A 19,401-nucleotide genomic window follows, 5' to 3' on the forward strand; every position below is an offset into this window, starting at 1 on the left:
TCCATTGTGGTATTCAAACCAGTTTTGCAACTTACTTGCAACTTGCTATACACACACACACACACTTGTTTGCACAGCAGAATTGGACAAACAAAGAGATTATTGACGTTCCTCCTATCACTAACTAACTACAGTCACAATAATAAACACTTACCACAAAATGAACTGAAAGTCTGAATACAAGTAAAATGACACAGGTAACTGAATTTTGTGTAGCATCCAAATAATTTACATTGTGTGGTAAGCATTGCTTACAAATGTGATAACCGCATTAAAAAAAACATATCCACAATAAAGACCCTTTAAACTCCCCAAACTGACCTTACACATCGCAGAGAACAAGTTTTATCAGACATTAAATCTTGTTCACCGAAAACAGAATACTAAGGACCGGAAAAGCATGCAAGGATGAATGTGCTGCGATCTGTGCAGTGAGAATTCCTCCGTGTTTCTAAACACAACAAGCAGAGCAATGACACTGCCATTTTTGGCCCTTAAAGCGAGGTCTCGCCCTTGACTGCCGAGTGGCAGATGGGGCAGTGGCAGAGACAGATGACAAGAGATGGGGAACGAGGAAGGAGAAGAAGAATGGCAACATGGTGCCGCACCATGACCAATAACTAACTTTCACACTGGCAATCTAAGTGGCATAGAGAAAATTGTGAAGAGCATAACTAATTGGATTCAATGACTATTTATCTGGGGTTTATTTAAACCCCAAAACAAAGGAGTGCAACCTTCGATCGCAGATCTAATGTGCAGTATAACAGTTATTAGCTTGTCCAGAATCAATGCCTTTCTATTCCCCATGCCACTGAGATATAAACACGATATAGTAAATAATAATAATGTCTAAAAAATGGGTAGCTCATACACTCAAAATGTGTGATAAGATACAAATATTACATAAAATATTAAAATGGGTTGTACAACTGGGGATTGCACTAAGCATAAGCTTAGCATTGCTGGTACAATACCATGTCATTATCACTAACCTTCGTGGGATTGCATCCACAACACAAGCCACCTCACACACACATGCACACACACACACATATAAACAAGAGTGCACAGCTCACCAGCTGTAACATGTCATAGATGGATTCGGTCGGTGGCTTAGAATTTCTTCTTCTCCTAAAAGCGGACATCCCGGCAGGTGAAGTTTTGACGAGGAATCAGGTTTTCATTTCCTGTCCTGCTTTTGAATTCCAGAGTGCTTCCACTCTTCCTCTGCCCCGGGAAGGCTGTGTTTTTCTGCCCTGTGCAGAATGTAGAGTTGCCGAACTTGTCCAGCTAAACTGATCAGAAGTGCTAAAGGAGATGCCTGCTATTCAACACTCACCCTGCTCTGCAAAACACTGCAGCTGGTAAAATCATTACTGTGGCAGCTGAACAAATGGGTCATTAGGCAGACTGAACAGAACAGATTGCAATGAACAACAGCACTCCCGTGTCACCTTATCCTACAGCGTCTATCCAATCACTTTCTATTTTTTCAATCCACCGGCTGTCTCTGCATGCTGCCCTGAGCGCCAGTCTCCACTCTCTTCTTTGCCTCGTATCTGTCCTCGTTGCCTCTTCCACTTTTCTGTCCAGGTGTTTGAGAGGAGCGGTGGCAGGCGGCGTAGAACAAAACATTAAATAACAAGATCAAACCTCACACCCTCATGAGAGATGTAAGAAGAGATGGGAGGAGAAAGGAGGGAGGAGAGAATGGGTGTTGAAGAGGCAGTGGGTGGTGGGAGCCAAACACTCCAACAGGCATCTGCCTTCTCTCTCTCTCTCTCTCACTCATCACTGCTGAGAAAGACTTATGTCACTACATGCGAGAAGGACGGAAGCCTTGTATTTGAACTTGCGCTCTGTTTGGAAATGGGTTTTAAGAAATACTGCGGTTAACGCAATTATTTCTAGAATAGCAACAAAAAGAACACGTGGGAACCAACTCAGAAAAGGTTTATGCCCTAATGCACTAACTATGGATCCCACAGTCAAACCAGTTCTTGCCATTTCCAGAAACTATGTCACACAGGTCAGAATAAGCTCTTTCTGAACATTGAAAATGGCAAAAAATAAGTATATTCCACATAAACAATAAACTTTAATCCTCTTTATAAAAACAACAGTTGGAGTGGATAAAGAGAGTTTCTCCAAGTCCAGCACATGCAGTCCTTATTAGCACAGTGACTAAATGTACTATATCCTTGACTCGGAACAGACAGGGAGGAAAGTCTAGTATGACAGAGGAGCATGGAGGCAAGTACAAACCTGCTCTCACACCCATCAGCTGAAACCATGCTGAGCGAGAGCCAGAATAACCAGAGATTGCTCATATCCACATACTTGGCACACAGAAGCACAGCACACACATCCTTTCACAGCTATGCAGTGAATTTTGACATGCAATAAACACACACACGTATAAGTAAATGGAAACGTTTAGCAATTCTTATAGACGTGCCTCCAATGCCTCCTTGCACAGTGTTTGTCTAAAAGAACAAGCAGTTACTTGTCAATATTTGAGCATGGACAGGAAGGAGGGAGGGAGGAGAAAGGAAAGGAAAGGAAAGGAGGATATGTCTTGAAGTTCAATTTCACTGGAGATCAGGAAAACATGCAAATCCATAAATCCCTGCAAGGACTGATGGGATATACAGAGAGAGACTTAAATCATATAATCTGAAAGCATGATTATGTTACGACATGAGTCTTCATAAATCTGCACAGGAACATTTCGAATTCAGAGCCGTGGATTTGCAGACTACAGGCTTCAACTCAAAGTTGTAATGGGTGAAAAAAGTTAGAGGCACTTTTTTTATTCCCTAAAACAGCAGCAACCAGTCAGTTCTGATAACACAGCATTAGAGGATTACGTCGTGTACATTTTAATTTATTTAAATTTTGGAAAACCATCAGAAAGAATGTGTTTTCTTGGTGTGTGTTTACCAAAATATTCTAACACTAACATACAAATCGATGTGTTATTTCTGCATCCTCAGTGTTGACTTTGTAAAGATTATTGCTGCCTTAGAGGCTTCATAAATCAGCACAGTGCTCCCTCCAGTGGAAAACTGTGGAAGAACAACAGCATCTGAGACAAAGGTGAAAAGACCCGATTGGAGGGAAGGGGGGCAAGTGAAAGCATAACTGAAGACTTGTGCCCCTTATACATTCATAATAGCCAGAAGCTATAATAATTATAATAAACAAATACACTAACTCCAAATGAACAACTGGAATTATATCATCAAGAATAAATCAAAACAAACCTTGATAAAAATTGCACCCCACCCTTCAAACACTGAATAATGTATTTTCTATTTCAAATGCCCTCAAGCCAAACTATTAGACATTTGTAAATTATCATCACACTTGTCAGTGAGGCTGACGACACCTTGGAGAACACTAGCAATCACCGACATCTCTACTATCACCGTTATCCTGAGAAATCGGCGCTTTTTTCTCTGGTCGGTTTATCATAGCGGGGAGGTTGCTCTGTGCTTTGTCTAAAATAATGAACATTCCCATATCCCCCGGCTAGCCAGACACTCATTTATCTCCACTAAATGATGTGAAACACTGTGGAGAATGGAGTAATTAGAATGTGGGGATAATTAAAATTGTCCCACTTTGCCTCGTTTTCCTCACTCCTCTGCCACCATGGCACCGCAGGCGCTGGGTGAAATGAGGTAAGACGCAATCCTCAGCACTTCGAAGCTTTTCCAAACAGGAGACTTGAGAAACAAAAGGCTGATCAACATAAAGAAAGGACAAATCGTTTGGGTGAATGTGTGTTTGTTTTTGAAGAAAATGCCACAGTTTTGGCAGTCTGTGGCAAGTTTGGATTGAGCATCCAAGTGTTCAGGCTAAGGTCAGTGCCCACAGCCGGCTGGAGAGCTAAGGGAGCGGGCTGTTTTAAGTGCCAACGGCAGCCTCATGTTGTTTATGGTAATGAACAGCAGGGGGTTCGTGAGGAGGAGGGTGGAAAAAAGACCCAAGATCAGAATGAAACTACAAGGACAGAAGGAAAGAAAGGGCATTCAAAACAAGACGGCAGATGAAGGTACTGGATGAAAAGAAAAGAGCTGCTGTGTCTGATGGTCATGGTCACATTGTTGCTCTCAATTTGGAAAATAATATGACAGTAAATCAAAAATCTAAGAAAATTAGGGGTACAGCAAAGGTAAAGATGAAAGGAAAGGATGGAAAAAGGCAGCAGGACACAAATCAGACAGCTCGTGTTAGACGAGAGCAGGAGGTGAAAGACACAAAGGTGAGATGAAGATCACTGACTTAACACTTGTGTTCTATTCTTCTCTACTGGTTTGCAGTGAATATTTTTTCCTCTTATAAACAATCCCGATTAGTCTGTATGGCTGTGTGGCTGAAAGAGGTCGATTCCCCGAAGAGGCTTTGGATTTCTTGGCCATAAATTTAGGATCCCAGTTTTGACTGATTACTGAATTTAACCATACAGCAGATACACAGAAGAACAACTGTGAGGTTAAAACAGCAAAGCAATTTTCAATGTTAATTAAAAACTGCAAAGAGTATCAGAAAGTTTTGTGCAGCATCTTCAACTAAATGTTTTCTTTCATCATGAGTTCAAATTAGAGTCTCCTCTATATCAAGAGTATTTCAGTATTTCATTCACTTCTAAAACTGGCACATTGGAATCATAGAGGAGTCTTCACTGAAGCTGCATTTGACCTCACCCATTAGCTCTCCCTTGAGATTGAAACTCATTGACACAAAATGAAGAGAGAATACAGCGATGTCCCTTCCCTTTCTTCTTTCTTCATGCCTAGGCTATCAACACTGGTCCAAAAAAGTAAGAAATGTTTCCGGTGGTTACTGGCTATCAGACAGTGCCATGGTAATGGAAGTGACAAGCGTATCAGAGGGAGAGTGGATGGCACAAGGCCTGTCCCAGCAATCACTGCGTCGACCCTGATCAGTCCAGACATAATCTTAATTAGAAAGTGATGCTGTTCACTCACCTGTCTCCAGTTCAGTGTTCCAGAACGCAAACACTCGCACCCAACACGTACTATGTGCACATCTGTTAATGTACCAAGACACATACACACTACATTTTGCTATGAATACAGTGCTGCTAATGCAATATGCTGTCAGCACCACAGAAAACTGTTATCGGAGGAAGAATATGGTTATGATTACAGTGTTAAATCAGTAGGATTCACAGGCTCACTGTAACCATCATGTTGGACTTATATATGCCCTATATATTATGACTATGACAACAGAAAATCCACTGAGAACCTCCCATCTTTTTAGACCAACACTTTTTTTCTGGTTTCATGTGACATGTAGAAACAATTCAAACCAAAGTAATCAGAAAATCCATCCACGTTCCTGAATTTAACAGGATCTGGAAAAATTACACAAAAAAGAGCATAAATCAACTGTTGTGTGTCTGTACGTATTTAACTGTGTGTTGCTACTACAAGTTTAAAAGAAACTGAAGCGGATTATTGTGTCATTGTGACCCCCTGTGGAAATGACCCATGTGGTCATTGCCAACAATGCCATTTCACAGTTATTCAGTGACCCCCATATGGGAAACTACAAAATAAAGAAGGTCAGTTTGTAGTCTGCATCATATACATGCATACATATCCTTATGGATTGGCATAGATTAGCAAATCACCAGCTCATTAAAAAGGTATAGTTAAACACCACAGTGTGCATCAGAAACAACTAATTGTGAGTTTTTCAGCAAAACAATGTTCTTGGATTTTGTAGGAGCTGAGATAATAAATCATTCACACAGAGGGAAAGACAAACTATTCTGGAGAAACACACTGCATGCCTAAAGAAATGAATAAGGAATTTTATATTACAACATTTTTGTGACAGCCTTTTGCAAAAATAGCCACACTGCCGTTTTGTTATGTGGCGTTTTACACACACCCTTTTTGTATGTGTAATTTTGCCCATAGTGTTATTCTCTCAAGTCCTGTATATAACACAAACAATAATTGGTGTAGGATTTTTTTATGTTAAACTTGTAGTAACATAGATACCTTGTATATAACATATAACTTGGATACATTTGGTTGTGTAGATAGTGATGCATTTTTTTTACATTGTTTGATCAATTGTAACCCAGGGGAGATGAGATCATAGTGCATCTTTTCTGAGGAAAAGCATCGCACATTATGTATCATGCTAGGCCTAACTGGTGTACCGGTCAATCTCTTCTCATATCTGCTGAATTTTTTGATCCAGCACTCATTCTATTGAACCTTTTAACTTTGTTCAGACTTAGTTTGGCAAACGCTTCCTATATAAAACATGAAAGCAAAGCGACTGCTGAAATTTGTTCAAACATAAATCCAGCCTGTGTTGGATTGTTGATCAAATGATAGTGTTTTCCTTTGCTGTCTGGCATGAAATGTAAGAAATGTCCCCGAAGATGTCAGGCTGCAAGATGACAATGCAACAAATCAAAGACTAAGAAAGCTAAGACTAAAGCTGCCAAAGCATCAAACACTGAGCACCAAAAACTCCATCCTCTGTTGGGCTAAACTGTTAATACCCTGTTATTTTTGCATGTCTGAATTTTTTACCTGGCTTGGTGTGTGAAACTGTGGCTTTGTAAAACATATCTTACTTTGTATCCAGTCCCAATGCAAATTTTATCTTCCTGATGATCTCTGTGGCTCTGCAAGGGCAGACAAGGTTCCTCCTCATAAGTATCATCTGGGCTCTCCAGTGGCAAACCTGACACATCATCCAGGATGTCTTCTACAAAAAGGACAAAAGGCAAAGCTGACAAAGAAGACTACACATACGTATACCAAGCTGCTTTAATTTATTTGTGCACTTCATCTGCATTTACTTTGAGAACCTGGGTGAGTCTGGCTGATTTTTAAAAGGTCACAAGTATGTAGTCGTAATTTTTTAATGAAAATAATAATTTAATAGCATCCTCTTTGTGTTGGATTAAAGTGACAGCAATTAAAGATTCCTATAACCTTTAGTGTTTCTTATTATGATATCACTGTTTAGTAAAATTAGTTATTATTCCTTCCATTTTAAAGTCTCTGTGCTGAAGAACTCTTTTATACACCTGTGTCCTCAAAGCATGACATCATCAATAACCTCCATCTGGCTGCTTAAGTGTTTTTCTCTCCATCTGACCCTTTGCATATGGCATATCCTGCATGATGACAGCTCCACGCTGCTGAAGGATTCGTATTAATATTCATATTGCTCCGAGTTCCAAACAATGCCAGCTTGTCAGGCTGCGCACTGCAAGTCCTGGTTTATAAGGAATACAAATGATGCCCTTGCACAAATAAAAAGAGCAGGTCAAAGGAAGGATGGCGGCTGCCTGCAGGTTAGTTATCAGACAGCATCCGTGCATAATTAGTAGATCGCCCTGTTCACCTCACTGCATGCAAAAGATGTATCTGAAACCTCTCTTTTTCACCACAGAAAGTTGGGTTTTAGAGGGTGAATGATCACGCAACACAAGATATGTGAATGCAATGCTAAGGACAAAAAAAGGAAGAATCATTTTGTTCTTTTTCCTTTATTCTCATTCATTCAGAACTGTGCATGTCTAAGTAAATATGTCAGTATATAAATATCAACTAAGAGAAAACTGCTTACATATATATTATTTTTAAAAGCAAACAGCTTATTCAACTGATCCCCAAATCTTTTGGGACAGGAAAACCTTACCTTGGCTCTGGGAAAAAATGTCTGTGGCTAGGTTTTGTTCCACATCAGAGCGCCGGGGTGGACAGGAGCACACCATCCGAGGATCCAACTGGGGCAGGGTGCTGATGCTCAAGGTCAGGGTTTGGTTTGTAAATGCAGACATCATGTCATCCTTCTGGAGGGCAGATGCCTCTTTACCATTAAGTAACAGAATCTCATCCCCTGCTTTCAAACCTGACAGAGAATCGGGCAAAAAAATGTAACAAATGTGAAATTTCACTAAGCATATGGTAAGAAACAGTTTAAGAAACAAAGTCAATATAAAATAAATAATTGTAGAGAAAGTTTTCAAACAATGCACAGTCAGTAAAAGCATTATCTGTGAGTTCATGACCCAAAAAACATCCAACCAACAGCAGAATTCCTATGGGCCGCTCAAAAGCACTGCTCACAGATGACTTATGTAAACAAAACTTTTGCACCATACTTCCCAGCAGCACCTCAGACTAATCAGGTGCTCTGAGATGCAAATGTGTTCCATCACATCAAAAATGCATCCTTCTATGATTGCTTGCCTGAGGCAAATACTGATCTAACAAGACGGGATGGATTTAAGAGGCAAAGTACAATGTCTGTCTATTCCTGTCCTGCCCACTGTGTGTATACGTTCTTCATGGTACAATAGGTGAACAAATAAAACACTGGAACATAGCTTCAGTTTGAGCCTTGCTCTTTGTCTTGTTGCTCCTCCTCTCAAGCACCTGTGCCCCATTCTGTTAATTGAGAATTATCACTCAATCAGCAATCCAATTAGCAGCTAACCTTATCAATAAACCCAATTGGCTGTGACAGCTGTTTAGAGATGTGACAGCAGCCTCATCTCATCTAGTAACACACAAGGGGATTTTTGGACGTGTTTTGACTGGAGTCATCTGTGAGTATGAGCTTATCTTCCTATTTCAGTCTCATTTTAAATTATTTGCTGCAACAGAAACAGCAGAGACAATATTCAGTAGGATTCTCATAGAACAGCAACACACAGTTACATACATATAGACGCATAAGGCACACATTTAGCCTTAAGTTATGACCTAGTTGTCTGAAATGTGAAGTGTCAGCTGTAGCAGAGGCTTTATTGGGCGGAGAGAGATAACCCCTCTGGTCATATACTGCTGCGTGTGTATGCCTGTGTGCAATGCATGGATGTGCCTTTGTGTGTGCTGCTGTGTGATGAGGGGAAACGGGAATTACAGTGAAAGACTGAGAGCGAGAGTGAGAGAGAAATAGACCCTTTGGGGCTCCTTGTCCAGTGCTGGCCTGGTTTCTGCATGTACCCTGCAGAAAATCAAGCGTGATGTCTTTCAATTCCCCATTCACTCTCTGCACTGTTAATAAACCACACACATACACACAGGCTCATCACAGTGTTCGTGTGGACCCACTAAACTGCATCTAACTCTGTGATTCAGCAGAATATCGTGCCCAGATTGCAATAAGATGCTTTGTGGTATGTGGATGCTTCAATCTTTTTCTACTTCTAACATCAACTGAGTCCTGTGTCTTTTGGCAGCCTGCTAAGATAGCAGCTTTCAGATTGCTAATACACTAGAGGGCACAATCTCACACTTGAGTAACCTTGGTCTGACCCTGGGGCTTAGTTTTGGGGCATGTTATTTTCTATACATTAGTGTTGTATCTACCAAGCAGCCATATGTTTCTCAAACCCATTAGAGAGTCACTGTCTCAGTTAAAAGATAGGGACCAGTGAAGGGGGGGTTGATCTCCAGACCCAGCAGTGCAAAGCAGAGAGTAGAATTCTGTTCTTGCTCTCAGGAATGAGAAAACAGCCACAAATCAACGCCTTATAAAAATCTCTTTGTTCTTGTTTTATGGTTTGTTTGGTTTTTTTTAATTTTATGGATAAAGGTTTTGGAACATCATGCCTTCAGAATAAAAGCATAAAAACATCACTTTGGCCTATTTCTTGACTCTAGCATCTCTTGGCTGTGAATGCGTTCTCTATAAGCATCACTTGTAAGTGTGCTACAGTAGCTGGTTAATCTCCTTTACACATGTCAACATATGCATAAAATGTGTACCTTTCGCTGAAGCCATTCCTCCTGCTTTCACTTCAGTAACTTGGAGCTGCTGCACCCCATCCTCCTCTAAAACTGCCACAGAAAAACCTGCAGACATAGATAGTTAGACACAGAGAAATTCATTTAATTCCTTCGGTCGTCTTTGAAATATTTCTATTTGACAGCGTAAACTGCTGTATAACCACAGCAATTAAATCCACTCCATATCATGTGTGCCCTTCATTTGGGTAATTCCCTTTTATTCATTAACAAAGCATGACTAGATGAAGTCCATTAGAAAATCAATTTGAAACAGAATTTATGGGTGTGTCAAGAACTGACTGCTATTGTCAGAAATAAGCATACCATATCCGTTGTTGGAGAACTCGGCTTTGTCAAACTGGACGACTTTGGTACTTTTGGGATAAATCTCAATCTCTTTGTAGAGCTGTAAACACACAACAGCACATATATAAATAAATAAATAATTGTAATTAAAGAGAAACAAACAAATAGAGATAGATATATCTATATGTAGGGGAAAATGGATGGGTAGAAGTGTTGTTGGACAGATAAGGTCAAGGTCATGCTGTTTGTTATTAATAAGAAATGAACAGGTTCATGTATTATTCTGGCTCCTTAGCCAAGCAATTGTATCTGAAGGTTGTGGGGTCAAAATCCAGGTCAGGTCTATGAAGTGAGTGGGTGCTCAGACAAGACCCTGAGCTCACAAAAGCCTAGAACATGGACACAGCTGTGTGTATGCAGCAACAGACAGGAACAGAAGTCTGCAGTGTGTAGTAGCCTTCACTGAGGAGAAATAATAACGTAATATCATAGACTAAGGATGAAAGCGGGTGAAATGAGTCACTGATCAAAGCAGGAAGATAAAAGAGCTCTTGAGGAAAAGAGCGAGTTATAAAAATGATTGTGCTTTGAGAAAGATTTCAGTGTATCACCTACAAGGCGCAATCAAAAAGAGGATTTGTTTTGGGGTTTACAGAAGATGAATAATGCGGTGGTGGGGGGGACTTTCAGTGAGTGTGACTGTTCTTATGATAAATAGACGCACACAAACACAAACGGCGACTTCGTAGTGCACACAATAGACTTGAAATGCTACTTTGCATAATTTATAGTTTATGCAATAGTGCTTCTTTTCCGTCCTGGTGATTTTGTATGCACAGCAAATCAAAACGGCAACCAACTCATAAAAAATGCACAAGCATTCATCCATATCTGACAATAAAAATATGAATAAGAAGATGGCAAATCCAAATAACATACTGCAATAAACTTAAAATCACACAAACAGCATAATAATGTGTGCTGCATGTCTTTGATTAACTTATAGGGATATTTAAACCTAGGATATTCACCTGGTTATTACTTAAAAAATATATCTAATGTGGCTTAGTGTGTATTTCCTCACCAGATCGGAGATGTCCTCTTCAAATGTGGGAACATAATAAAGTATTTGGTTGTCAACCAGCACCTTCAAACGCAGGTAGTGGCCAGAGGGATCGATCTTATGGGTCTGGGGGCAACAAGAACATATTACTTGTACATGCGAGTACATGTTTAAGTTTTAAAATATCTGGTGATCTGGTGATAAGGAGAAAGGTAAAGAGAAACCAACATAAAGTGTGTCATTAAAATGTTATGCCACCACATACTTCAAATTTCAGTCCACTATGACATCAGTTCAACAAATGACTGGAACTCTATTCAAAAAGACATTCCCTATATTGAGTTTTAATAATAGTGCTGGAGAATGCTGTCTAACATGCTGGTCCAAAATCATGGACGATGATGATGATGGATGCTCTGCTTCACTCTGTTACGTTTGTGACTTGCATGCACATATGCGTCATTAGGCAATATTACGCCTATTATGTGTCTCTTGCTGAAGCCAATTAAGGAGAAAAAGTAATGAAGTTAAAACAAGTAACTGTGAATGACAGCAATATACAGTGTATCCTGAAAGGTAAGAGCATTATTAAAAGATCTGTGACTCTGCGAGAACTGTCATAGAAGTAGAACTGAAAGAACTCGGTTATACTCAAATCCATATATGTACATTGAAGAAGACCGTATCTGAACCGCTGATAATGTGCATCAGTGTGCTGTCAACAATGACAGCTGACAGTAATATGGCAGATCTTCATTTTCCTCATATAACTTAATGGTATTCTGACCTCTCTACAGGACTGTGTCTAATTTCTTAATACATTGGGGATTGCCTGTGTTTTGAAAAAGCTGTTGAGAAGAATTAATTGCATTCCTAGCCGCTTGAATGCTGTGTGTGTCATTCTGCGTCTGCAAGCTAGCAGGTAATAAAGCTGCATATTGGAGGTGGGTGACAGACAGCCACACTTCCAAAACCTCCAAATCACAAACGATTTAGTGATCATAAAATCCATTGAGAATTTGCTAATGAATGATGATTTATCACATGAATCATGACATAATGCTCTCAGCTGCCTTTACAGGTTTAAAGTATCGGTGTCTGTATTGGTATTGGCAATACTGGCCCTGTATTTACTTTGGATCAATACTAAAATTTGCAGTATTATAAAGTGCTACTGTGTATGCAATAAAAAGAGGAAACATTGTGCAGTCTGTCACTTTGCAAACTGTCAATTTAAAAAGAAAAAGTACATCAGTGTTACATTGGTGATTATATGCAGTGCACTGTGTAAAATGCATTTCTCTTATGTGCAGTCGCTGGTAATGCAATATTTGCAATGCTGTTTTTAATGGCCCACCTTGCAGACAGTGTTCAAGACTTCCAGTGTTGTCTCTCCGGGCTGTATGACGGCCAGGATGGGCTGGTTGTTTGGCAAACACACCCAGGAGGGTTTCAGGTACTCAGGAACCCAAATATCACTGTCTACATTTTGCTGAGGAAGACTTTTCACAGAAGCTTCTCTCTCCTTCTGAAAATAAAAACAAACACAGACACTCAGCAAGTTTAAGTTTATGCATCTTTGAGCAGCTGCAGTGGCAGAAAGCATAAACAGACAAGGCAGATTTAATGCAATCGTGAAACTCACAAACAGTAATTCAGTAATGACACTTGTACTACAGTATGCTTTTTGCATTGCATGTAGCACATGTTATATAGCTTACACTTGCATTTTTATGGGTGTGTTACTGTTTTTAAAGCATAATCTGTAACCTTTCGGCCCATCAGTCTGACCTCCAACAATCTGGCAGCCTTGTCAGCCGCCTTGCTGGCTTCTATTCCCCTCATCTGTAATATATCTCCACCTATCGAGTAACAGCATCCACATTTATTCTTTCATTCTTCTATCACGCCAGCCTCCAATTAATCACTGCCTCTCCTTCTGGTGCCCTTTCCCCCTATCTGTACATCATTCCATCAGCTCTCTCCTCCCCATCTTTCATTCACGCCATACAATCTGCCGGCAGTTAACAATCAGGCCCGGTGGTCCCTGTCGAAATGAACTTCGACTTGGCTGTATCTGTACGCGTGTGTGTGTCTGTGTGTGAATCTGTGTGGTAGAGATAAAGTGAAACAAAGAGGGAAACAGCCACAGTAAACTACATGCAACAGCACATTTTTATATTCACAAACACAAACAGGCCTACATTCACATGCGCAAACAAAATACAGACGCGCACACATTATCTCAGACAGACAACAGACTGGGGGGCCTGTAAGTAGTACCTCCCCCAACTCCCTGAACTCCCAGTCCTGCTCAGCACCATCTGGCTCCCCTCCTGGCCTATCTAGGATGCCTCTGCTGGAGGGTGGTGATGGTGTGTGTGGGGCGGCGGGGTTCTCAGATTCCTGCTAAACTCTCCTTTCCAGCTTATGCTAACAAAGGGATTCCCCAGAACAAACAGCAAATTAAAGCTGGGAAAGTCAATCAGATGTGAACATTTGGAGCTATTCTTGCTGGAAATGCTCAATGAGGAAAATCTTTGCCACTGATATAGCATTTCCAGCTCTAGTTTACTGCCATCTACAGCACGTTACATCTTATGCTTTTCTTTACAGTCATCCCATACACTGCCAGCTGAAGCCTGGCGTGGGTGGAAAAAAAAAATTGATCTCTCTTTGTGCCACCAGGGGCCTGCACTGCCAGAGCAGGTTATTGCTGCAGACTTAGCTTCTGTCTGCTTGGTTCAGACTAAAGCCTATCTTTTCTCTTCTCCTCATCTCTGGTGCTTTTTACCAGTGCTCATAAAATATGGATCCAGCAGGCTTGTCCTATACAACCTATGTGCAACTGGACATTTTTCCTTAAAATTCATATAGATTCGTCGCATACTGGAAAACTACATTGATATGGTTGTCTTAGGAAACATGTTTTTCTTTCTTATGATATATAGCTAATTATTTGCAATTGTGTGCAAATGTGGTCAGTACAGCAGTTACAAGAGAACACAGATGGTGTGAAACCAGCGAGTCCTATGGTAGCAAATGTCTGCATATTTGTTGAAACGTCAGAACGCTAATGATGTGAACATATCAGATTAAATTTGTCTCTGTGGGATTAGCAGACAGAAAATCCCTCCAGTTGATAGCCTTTTTGATACTGATAAAGATGGAATTGCCTGAAGCAAATTAAATAAAGGGACTCTGTCCACACTGCTCAGAATATTAAAAAAACTGCTGCAGAAGATGACAAGGGTTGTTTATTCAACACAAATAAACCTGAGCATTGTCCAGTGACGCTGAGAGAGACACAGATATTCTGCCGCTTTTAAAGTTTTATGAGTCTGCAAATGTCTCCAATCACTCTTCATCGAGGAGAGAAGCAAACGTCTGAAAATATTAAAGCAAGGGCTTTAAAAATGACCTCAAAGAAATGCTCAATGGTGCAGAAGGGTGCAGGGATTTTGTGCTTTCCCTTAGATAAACCACCCTGCAAAGAGCCAGAGCCCCAAAAGAATCTTAGTTAAGTGAAAGGAGGTGGAAAATCTGGTGATGTAGCTGGCCTCGGGGTCTTAAGAATCCCATTACCCATTATACAAGAACAAAGATTCATCTGATGCTCCAGTGATTTTTCCTCTTGGTGTATGCAAAAAGCAAACAATGAGAAGAAATGAGTCCACAGCCACATGAACTCTGCTGATTTGTGGTGAATACCAAACTAATAAAGGGAGGAGCTTCATGTTTAGCCTAAGGGAGGTTATTACTGTAAATGGTGCAATGTGGTTGTCAACTCCCTTTAATTTCTTGATGGGAAACGATTGCACTGTAAAGCAGAAGTGGGAACAAGCTGATACTGGATTATATGTATTTAGCACTTAATTTCACCCAGTGAGGAGACCTTCAGCTGCACTATTACTTAATGTTCAGCAGAAACAGCAAGACTGCTTCATCTTCTGGAATGTTAAAAGAGGGCAGACATAAAATATTACATCGACAACAAAATTTAATCTAAATGTAGGTGTTTAAACATAAACAGAGTTGAAAGCTTACAGATTTTTCACTGGAGGAGTCTTCGAACACCTTCTGCAAAGACTTTCTCACTGGCTCCGCCCCATCAGCAAACACCTGCAATAACACAAAGCACCGCAAAATTAAAACACACATAAGTATAGTTACTACTTTGACACCAAGAAGCAGTTTCAAGCATAAACTTACGAACACACAATATTTTTTATGGATTATTGAAAGCGGATAGTTAGCTGCAGTAGTATTTATTCACCAAAATCTAATTTTACAGATTTCAATTAAACATCAAGCACTGCAAAGTCACTCAAAGTCAAACCTACCTGGTCAATTGAAGGGTGTCCTTTACTCTTTCTCCTAGATGCGGTGTCCAGACCCCAGAGTGAGGAGAAACGGCTTCGACGTTTACTGAAGGTGCGAGGGAAAGGTTGGTTCCGCTTTCTCATGCTGCTCTCTGTACGGGCAGACACCTGTGACAGTGACAGTTACAGAAAACACAACAGAAATGAAACAGACACCTTTAGCACCCTGAATGAAAACAGTTTGACACACAAAAGCAATCATTTGCAGCAGCTACTGAATACTTTCAACCTCTAATACCCTTCAGTGACCTACGACGAAACTTTTCGTTCCCGTTTTTTGACTTCTCCAGGTTAAATCAGAGCTCAAATAGTAAGAGCAACTATGCATTACACTAGTATAGAGCTGATCAGACATCAGACATGTACACTTCAAACATAACATCTTAAACCACTTTTTAGACTCATCTTCTCATTCCCCACATGAGAGGCCTTTATACTGTTATTACAGCCCGAATCTACTGTAGAAAGTAAATGAAGGAAAAAACAGAAATATTGCTTTTGTGACCAAAAACTTTGAATACCAGCGCTGAGAGAGAGAACAATTATATTTCCCTTTAGGCAAGACAAATGAGTTCATTTGAATATTTTTGCAATTCATTAATTAGTAGCCATGAACAATTATTTTAATTGCATTTCATTTCATTTCAGTAGTTTTGCGCTACATGTATTTATAAACGTGATTCTCCTTATAAATATGCCCCATTTATCATATTTAAGCGATGCAATAATGACATTTCAAATTAGTTAGAAGGCATGTGGTAATAAATAGAGTAAAAAGAATATGAAAGGGACAGGAGAGACATAAAAAAAGGACGGTATAAAATATGGCAGATAAGGAGAAGAAGACACTGAGGAAACGAGACACAAACAAAGGAAGTGAGGGTGTAGGCAGTAAAAGGAGGGGGAGCAAGGGCCAGAGAGTGTTAAGCCTGTTTGTGGGAAAGTGCCTCAGGGATGCTAGCGTGCTAAAAGAGTTTGTATTGATCGACCAATCACAAAAAACACTGTCAGTGCTTGATGTTGTGTGTGCGTGCTAGTGTATGTTTGGCATATCCGTTAGCTTGCTCGTATAAAACTGCTCTGTAGAGAAATGTTTTCCATGTTTTGCTCTTCGTTTTTGCTCTTTCTTCTTTCGATGATACTACGCAGAGCTTACAGCTCAATGACACACAATCGCATCAGGTTGGGTTTCATTCTGTACATTCTGCAGCACTGAGATAATAACTTGGGTTTCAGAGAGGATTTATAGGTAAAATGTTTTGCTTTCACTTTTCTCTCAAGCTTTTAGGATAGTGTGCATGTGATACATTTTAATATGTGGTGTGTGTTTGCTACGCAAGTCTGAATCTCTGCCCATCTTGTTAAGGTAAACCGTCTATGTAACCTTAACCTTGAGTGTTAGGCTTAAGAGCTGTTTTTGCACACTTAGAATAAAAAACTTGCCTGCATCACTATGACAGAAAGCACAAATAATGTAGGTGTTCATTTCACATTTTTGATGCTACCAACACATCAACTTTGAGAGCTGGCACTTACTTATATCTACTTAAATTCCATCACTTAAACAAAATCTTTATAATAAGAAAAATATTGCTATAATTTGCTTGTTCACCAGTTTTAATGTTGGGGCTAATTGCGTGTTACAGATAAAAACTCACTCCACTTTACAGCGCTCGTGCTAACTTTGGGCCTGAGAATCAAACCAGCATACCTGGTTTGTTCGTTTGTTTCATAACCTTGGGGTGTATGGCAGTATCTATTTCTTTGAACATTTGTGAGGCAAGCAGAAATTCTTGCTTTCAGTAGGCGTATGTGACAAGGCACTCACAGGCAGATAAACACACCCACTCTTCAAGCTGGGCTGTTATTGAGGGTCGACAGTTGGAAACCTCTCATGCAATCTCTACACGGAACATGTAGAGACACGTGAGTTTGAGTTTTCAGGTTTGGATTCATGAGCTCCGATCAAGTTTACCAGAAAAATCGCAACCTGAGAAACACCTGGAGTGAATAGTCAGATACCAGCACTAAACATTTCTAATCATACCAGTGCGTGGAAGGAAGAAACAGAGAAGATCCCCAGTCGTCCCATGGCAACTTTTGTGGGACGTGACGCGAAGCCCAGAAGGCGTTTGGGATTGGGAGGTTCACCGCCCTGCAGACTCGCCAGGTAGCAGCGGCAGCGGAAGAGATCTATGTGAAATCTCTCCAAGTTCTGCTCCCACAAGAAGATCTATAAGCAGCAAAGATTACAGAGTAAAAAGTTAAAGTCATGCGTTTGTGATTATGCAATATAAACAAACTTTGCTGATGAGATCCATATTTATTCAGTTTTATCTCTAATGAGAACAACAACAAAAAATAAAAAGATAAAGAACCGACGTTGTGTTAGGTGGTTATTCGGCTGTTTCAGGAGAAGTGAGATGTGGGAGTACTGCAGCCCCTGTGGAGAGGTATTACTCACCAACACAGCCCCCACCAGTTGGTGACCTGCTGTTCTATGTGCAATGTATCACAGGGTGGGCCGTGGGAGGTGAAACACAGGGACACACACTCACAGTGAAACTCAAAACTAGAATTAACGCTGCATTAGTTCCCGTGGTCACCTATGTGGAAGTGTGAAAATATTAACACAAATAAAAAATATAAAGAATTACAGAAGTAGAAGTTTTAATGTTTTTTCACATTTGTTTGTTCCCCTCACCTCTCCTCAGATTTATTTATAAAGTTTACATAAATATGTACAGATAAAATAAATAAATATAATTATCATACAAATAATTGCAACCATTCTTTTGTTTTATATGTATATGTCATTATATTTCCACACTTTCCACTTTTTGATCTTTTATTTTTCTTTATCTATGTGGTTAATCCCCATTTTCTTTTTTTCCCACAACTATATCCTTATTGGCAGCTCCATGACTCAACTGAAAGAAGTCAGTCAATGACATAAACCCTGCTTGAGGCTTGTTTTCTTCTTTGATGCCACAGTTTTAGTTACTATGTCTTTACAGCAGGCAATCAAAGTGCTTCCTTTTAAATTGCAGCTCTTTTACTTGATGAGGATTAACTGCTTTCTAGTTCCTTTTATGTTATATATAACAAAAATAGAAAGAGCATTATGCAACAACACCAGTATAAAGACAGATAGACTTGCAAAGACTTGCTAGGACAAGGAGGCTTATTGTTAATGACCACACTTCTAGGCTTTTTTTCTTTTTAAAGATTTTCCAGTCAGTACTGCTACCATCACCAGCAACTCCAGACATCCTGCATGGAATAAGCCTAAATCAATGTTCTTTTGAAACTGAACAAAAACGGGTTCTGGAAAAGATTTGAAAAAGTTGCAATGTTCTTAAAAGACCTCTTGAATCTAAAAAGATTAGCCAGGTTTACCTGTGTGCTATGTGTCTGTATGCACTGCGTGCAAGTGGACTCGCATGTGTTTCTAAATGAGCTCCAGCTGGAATAAGTGAAACCATTTTTGGTTGGAAAGGCTGCTTTAGAGCATTTTGCCTGGATGACGGCATGCTGTAAAGATGATTTAGTGCCATGATTTCAGTGCCTGAGATCGTTGGTGCAGTTTAAGTCACAATGATGTGCATCTATAAACCGCCTTCAGGTGTTTTCATTCAAATTAACTGGAAGATAAAGAGGTGAGGACGGTTTTTAGCCATGAGATAACAAACCTCCCTACAGTCGCATTTTATGGGCATAAAGTGTTATTAATTTGCAATAATATGACAAAATTAAAGGGCATTTGTCTCATAGGTGTTGTTTCTGTAATGCTCCACCACCTCATGTACAGCTTTAATCTGTTTGACCGCTTTCAGTA

The 19,401-nt window shown here is 40.0% G+C and overlaps 1 protein-coding gene across 2 annotated transcripts in view; it reads right to left on the minus strand.

Annotated features, from left to right (window-relative positions):
- LOC102785230 (rho guanine nucleotide exchange factor TIAM1-like) overlaps positions 1 to 19,401 on the minus strand; it is a 51,350-nt gene that overhangs the window by 10,368 nt on the left and 21,581 nt on the right. For both annotated transcript variants that reach the window (XM_006800082.3, XM_006800083.3), the window contains exons 9-17: positions 17,611 to 17,796; positions 15,525 to 15,671; positions 15,229 to 15,303; positions 12,539 to 12,709; positions 11,203 to 11,307; positions 10,137 to 10,218; positions 9,792 to 9,878; positions 7,714 to 7,926; positions 6,638 to 6,771 (exon numbers count right to left, since the gene is read on the minus strand). In XM_006800082.3, the coding sequence (XP_006800145.2) occupies positions 6,638 to 6,771; positions 7,714 to 7,926; positions 9,792 to 9,878; positions 10,137 to 10,218; positions 11,203 to 11,307; positions 12,539 to 12,709; positions 15,229 to 15,303; positions 15,525 to 15,671; positions 17,611 to 17,796 (1,200 nt within the window). The remainder of the gene's footprint in view (positions 1 to 6,637; positions 6,772 to 7,713; positions 7,927 to 9,791; positions 9,879 to 10,136; positions 10,219 to 11,202; positions 11,308 to 12,538; positions 12,710 to 15,228; positions 15,304 to 15,524; positions 15,672 to 17,610; positions 17,797 to 19,401) is intronic.

The sequence above is a fragment of the Neolamprologus brichardi genome, chromosome 10 (assembly GCF_056152115.1).
Source record: "Neolamprologus brichardi isolate AB-2024 chromosome 10, ASM5615211v1, whole genome shotgun sequence".
NCBI lineage: Eukaryota > Metazoa > Chordata > Actinopteri > Cichliformes > Cichlidae > Neolamprologus > Neolamprologus brichardi.